The 6,570-nt window shown below is 36.0% G+C and overlaps 1 protein-coding gene across 1 annotated transcript; it reads right to left on the bottom strand.

Moving 5' to 3' along the window:
- Positions 1–576: 576 nt before the first annotated feature.
- On the bottom strand, positions 577–5,976 carry LOC111083356 (the record flags this gene model as incomplete). Its single annotated transcript, XM_022379846.1, has 4 exons — positions 577–1,492; positions 2,800–2,875; positions 3,802–3,874; positions 5,884–5,976. Coding segments are annotated over 4 exons (684 nt in total), but the record flags the coding sequence as incomplete, so codon positions are not given.
- Positions 5,977–6,570: the final 594 nt, after the last annotated feature.

Below are 6,570 nucleotides of genomic sequence, written 5' to 3'. Positions count from 1 at the left end.
GGATCCCTTCCGGATGAGGGTTAAAGCTGTAACTAGAGTTAAACTGTAACTAGGGATAAAGCTGTAACCAGAGTTAAAGCTGTAACTAGGGTTAAAGCTGTAACTAGGGTTAAAGCTGTAACTAATGTTAAACTGTAACTAGGGATAAAGCTGTAACTAGGGTTAAAGCTGTAACTACAGTTAAAGCTGTAACTAGGGTTAAAGTTGTAACTACAGTTAAACTGTAACTAGGGATAAAGCTGTAACTAGAGTTAAAGCTGTAAGCTAGGGTTAAAGCTGTGACTACAGTTAAAGCTGTAATTAGGGTTAAAGCTGTAACTAGGGTTAAAGCTGTAACTACAGTTAAAGCTGTAAATAGGGTTAAAGCTGTAACTACAGTTAAAGCTGTAATTAGGGTTAAAGCTGTAACTAGGGTTAAAGCTGTAACTACAGTTAAAGCTGTAACTACAGTTAAAGCTGTAAATAGGGTTAAAGCTGTAACTACAGTTAAAGCTGTAATTAGTGTTAAAGCTGTAACTACAGTTAAAGCTGTAACTACAGTTAAAGCTATAACTAGGATTAAAGCTGTAACTAGGGTTAAAGCTGTCTAATAAAGATTCTGGTGTTGTACAATAAGCATCTTCTTTATTTAGAGTCAGATTATCATTTTTTTCAATCTTTAATTGTTAGATACAACAAGGGTATATGTTTAATGTGCGTACTTAATAGTAGTAAGGATACTCCAACTTTCGACTTTTTACGAAATGTAGGCCAGTGATCAACACTTTGTTTCCTTACATGAAACGTTAGACAGCACGTGTCTAACACAAGTGGTAAATATACCAGTTCCTTAACCCATGTATCGCGTTTGAAAGTTGTGGTCGAATAATAATATCGCAAATAAATCACCTTGTTTGCAGTTTTTACTTCGATGATTACGCGACGAATCACAGATTTTGTGATATGATGTCAATGACTCAAACTGTGTATTATAAGAGATACCTTTTTCAACTAAATGGCAGTAATTATCCATATGTCCACTAGATGGCAGCAGTCGTCTTCAGGTTACCATTAATGATCAGCGCCAAGCGAGATGGTGTTATACACCTTGAAAAAAGGTTTGACACGTAGTTTTCCTGTAAGACTGCTCAATAAACTATTCAGTCCTCCTCCAACACCACCACTCAATAGGCTACCCAGCCCTCCTCCACCACTCAATAAATTAACAAGTCCTCCACCACCACTCAATAATGCACTTAAGGGGGATGAGTTTAAGTTTACGTGAATACCGTTTGGAGTTATCTGGATCCCTCCCCCATGTTGCCCGCCGCCGTGACTGCCATAATCACGATTATACTGATGCTCATATTGTTGATGGTCACTTTTAGGGGGTTGATGGGGGTTTTGAGGAACGTAACCTTGCTGGTGAGGATAACCGTTTCGCTGATGGAAGGTGTGACAGGGAGTTAACCAGGCCGTGAGGTTTCCAGAGCATTTCTCGAAGGAAGATGGCCTGGAAGCAGATTTATACCATTAAATTTAACTTGTGCTGGTAACCTAACAGAAATGTAACCGTAAAACATTCAACTTGTCTTCATTCTTGTTAAAACAACGATACATTTTAAATTCTCCTTGATAACATTATAAAGTTACTTATAAAATAAAAGTGCTTTCCTTTGAAAATACAAACTTTAAACTTGCCACACGAGCCAGCCCGGCATCTTGATATGTATAAAAAAAGGGGTCATTCTGGAAAGGTTTGAATTGTTTTGATTAGACATAAAGAAAACGTTTGGTACTATTTTCGAGTTCTAGTGACCTGACCCGAGATCATGAGATCCAGCATGGAGAAATTAACTTGTAAAGATAAAGTAAAATTATGTAGCAATGAAACATGCTTGAAATGTTCTAAATGTGATGATTTAAGTGTAACGAGTAAGTTAAAACCATGGGCCCTGGTTGGATGTTTGTTTGTTTGTTTTGAATTTCGCGCATAGCTACACGAGGGCTATCTGCACTAGCCGTCCCTAATTTAACAGTGTAAGACTAGATGGAAAGCAGCTAGTCATCACCACCCACCGCCATCTGTTGGGCTACTCTTTTACCATCGAATAGTGGGATTGACCGTCACATTATAACGCCTCCACGGCTGAAAGGGCGAGCATGTTTGGTGGGACTGGGATTCGAACCCGCGACCCTCAGACTGCGAGTTGAGCGCCCCCTGGTTGGATGAGGAAAGAAATTATTCGAAGTTATCCCAATCGATTTGACAAACCAGCTGATTCGGAGATTCGTCAATTAATTACTGCATTGACAGCGAAACATAAAACAACGGGCACAATAGTATCATTATCTTTCAAAAGGGGGATTGGAATCGTATATAAGAAATGATTAGTTTCAATATTATGTAAAACTAACGGCACAGTAAAGCCAAAGATACAGTGTCGAAGTTGAAGCAGATACATTACAAGATGATTTCCCTAGCGATTCTCACATTAAAAATACCATTTCTACAATGAAGAGTAAATATAAGAAGGATGGTATAATACCCTGTGTGGTACCACCATAGTGTAATCCATACAGATTTGATCATGTCATACTTTCATTAATATTTAGTTGTGTGTGTTTTTTGTTTGCTTTAGAAGTCGTGCCGAGCTTCATTAATCGAGATGTATCGAAATAACCCTAAATCACCGGTTTCCGGAATGACCCTCCCCCCTGTTGACCATCCTAGGCTCGTGTGGCATGTGTTAAAATATCCTAAAACTTCATTCTTTACAAATATACCCAACTTGAATGCTGGAAAATATGGTTACTTACCAAATATTAAATTCATGACGATGGAACATCTCCAAAACGCAGTTGACGTCATCATAGATGTCATCATCTCTTAACTCTAAAAATACATTGAAGAAACATATTTTACGAATGACGTCATCATAGATGTCATCATCTCTTAACTCTAAAAATATATTGAAGAAACATATTTTACGAATGACGTCATCATTGAAGAAACATATTTTACGAATGACATCATCATTGAAGAAACATATTTTACGAATGACGTCATCGTTGAATAAACATATTTTACGAATTACATCATCATTGAAGAAACATATTTTACGAATTACATCATCATTGAAGAAACATATTTTACGAATTACATCATCATTGAAGAAACATATTTTACGAATTACATCATCATTGAATGAACATATTTTACAAATTACATCATCATTGAATGAACATATTTTACTAATGACATCATCATTGAAGAAACATATTTTACGAATGACGTCATCGTTGAATAAACATATTTTACGAATTATATCATCATTGAAGAAACATATTTTACGAATTACATCACCGATAACCCCCTTTTTAAGGTTTAGCGCTCAACAGCAAAAAAAAATCAAATCTTAGTATTGAAGTGTAAAGATAATATTAAATAGTTTTAGCTTTTATCTAAATTATTAGCATTAGTTTCTCCTGAAAAGTGTCTCTCATTTAAAATATACAAAATCTTGACTTTTTAGAAAATCCTTTGCATATAACGATTTTGAATTTGGGTGGGGGTAAAATTCACAAAGCCCAAAGATCTCGAATAATGTACACGTGTATCTTAGTTCCTCAAAACTAGGGGATGAGGTTGGGAAGCCCCTATCTCACCCCACACTTGGCGTCCCTGGCCCGTTAAACTTGCTTTAAATAGTTTAAATTTTCTTTCGTGTCACCGCTTGATCCAAGATTTAAATGTTCTTACACAATATTTGGTAGGATTATCATCTAAGTCAAGTGTTGATTTACTGTTTATACACTTACCATTACACGACAGTTGACAGATGTTGATACTAGGACTTCTTTGAGACGACTGGCACCAGTAGCGGTCACTGATCTGAAAGAAACCGGACAAAAACAGACTGAACATATTGTCACTGATCTGAAAGAAACCGGACAAAAACAGACTGAACATATTGTCACTGATCTGAGAGAAACCGGACAAAAACAGACTGAACATATTGTCACTGGTCTGAAAGAAACCAGACAAAAACAGAATGAACATATTGTCACTGATCTGAAAGGAACCAGACAAAAACAGAATGAACATATTGTCACTGGTCTGAAAGGAACCAGACAAAAACAGAATGAACATATTGTCACTGGTCTGAAAGAAACCAGACGAAAACAGACTGAACGTATTGTCACTAATCTGAAAGAAACCAGACAAAAACAGAATGAACATATTGTCACTGGTCTGAAAGGAACCAGACAAAAACAGAATGAACATATTGTCACTGATCTGAAAGAAACCAGACAAAAACAGAATGAACATATTGTCACTGATCTGAGAGAAACCAGAAAAAACAGAATGAACATATTGTCACTGATCTGAAAGTTGACACAATACCATCAACGATTACGAAGAACATTTTCTACCTCACAGTAAATGTTTGAAACGTTTAAACTAAATTTATTGCTGATATATATAGATATAATCTGAACTTTTTTATCTGGTATATTTATTTTTGAAAAAAAAAAGATTAAACAAATGGCTAAAGAAAGCTCTACGCATACAAACCTCACCCCCTTTTTACTCCACAAAAACTTCAACAAAACTTTTCTGTAAAAAATATTGTCATGAGTTTTTGATACAAGTATAACAAAATGACGATGTAGAGTCTTCGCTATCAAAACATTAAGGTGAACCCCATAAGAGTGGAACCTCTCTCAAGATTCATGTTGAACATGATTTAATATCTAAGGACGATGAAAAAATAACGATACAGTATTTGGAGGATAGGCAATAAACGTAAAAATTAACGACGTTAAAAATGTTTGACTAGAGCAATGGAAACTAAAATAATAAAAAAATTTACATCCTGTTAAAAGCAATGACGATTGTTTGTTTGTTTTGAATTTCGCGCAAAGCTACACAACGGAGCTATCTGCGCTAGCCGTCCATAATTTATCAGTGAAAGAGTAGAGGGAAGGCAACTAGTCATCACCACCCACCGCCAACTCTTGGGCTACTCTTTTACCAACAAATAGTGGGATTGACCGTCACATTATACGGCTGAAAGGGCGAGTTTGTTTGATGTGACGGGGATTCGAACCCGCGACCCGCAGATTGCGAGTCGAGCGCCCTAACCACCTGGCCAGGCCGGGCCTAGCAATGAAAAATTACGTATTCCTGTTTCAATTTCACTAGTGGTTTGTTTTGTTTAATTTCGCGCAAAGCTACACGAGGGCTATCTGCGCTAGCCGTCCCTAATTTAACAGTGTAAGACTAGATGGAAAGCAGCTATTCATCACCACCCACCGCCATCTGTTGGGCTACTCTTTTACCAACGAATAGTGGGATTGACCGTCACATAATAGCGCCCCCACGGCTGAAAGGGCGGGCATGTTTGGTGGGACAGGGATTCGAACCCGCGACCCTCACGTTACGAGTTGAGCGCCCCCTAACCACCTGGCCATGCCGGGCCCTTCACTAGTGGAGTGTAATTTTTTATCTATCAAAGTTGTGGGGTCTTAACATTCATAACTAATCAGAGTATTAAGCAAATAATTACTATTATTTTATCTGTGCGCGATAATTAAGTTTTGGTTATCGTGACGCAACGGTAAGGCTGAAGAGTTATAATGCTAAAAACCGCGTTTCCATACACGTGGTGGGGACAGTACGGATCGTCCATTGTGTAGCTTTGTACTTAACTGCATAGAAACAAACAAAAATCACGGATTAAATTCGATTTTGACAAAATAAGAATTGTGATATAGACATTGACTCGTCAGTGATACGAATATCTAACTTGAGGACAGGTGGACGTTTAAGATAATAACATATAAGAACGTTTATTGTACACGAGAAAAGATGAAGCTATTATTATGGTTGTAACATACCTGAAACAGCCCATGGTTGGCAGTTCCGTCACTGTTTCGTTTTTCAACACTTGTGTCGTACCTGCTTTCCCAATACAGTAAGCACAGCCCTATTCAACAGCAACAAACAGATTCGATTTTAGTATCAATTTAACAGGAAGGTCCTTTTGTGAAGAAATGTTATCAAGAAGTTCTTGGTAGTATTAATACTATTATCACAAATATTTTAGTTAATCTGGACTAATATGTTTAGGAGTAATAAACTATATTAATACTATTATCACAAATATGTTAGTTAATCTGGACTAATATGTTTAGGAGTAATAAACTATATTATTATTATCACAAATATGTTAGTTAATCTGGACTAATATGTTTAGGAGTAATAAACTATATTATTATTATTATCACAAATATTTTAGTTAATCTGGACTACTATGTTTAGGAGTAATAAACTATATTATTATTATCACAAATATTTTAGTTAATCTGGACTAATATGTTTAGGAGTAATAAACTATATTATTATTATTATCACAAATATGTTAGTTAATCTGGACTAATATGTTTAGGAGTAATAAACTATATTATTATTATCACAAATATGTTAGTTAATCTGGACTAATATGTTTAGGAGTAATAAACTATATTATTATTATCACAAATATGTTAGTTAATCTGGACTAATATGTTTAGGAGTAATAAACT

This window comes from Limulus polyphemus, unplaced genomic scaffold, assembly GCF_000517525.1.
Source record: "Limulus polyphemus unplaced genomic scaffold, Limulus_polyphemus-2.1.2 Scaffold9236, whole genome shotgun sequence".
NCBI classification, from domain to species: Eukaryota; Metazoa; Arthropoda; class Merostomata; order Xiphosura; family Limulidae; genus Limulus; species Limulus polyphemus.
This window is presented reverse-complemented; position numbering and strand designations above follow the sequence as displayed.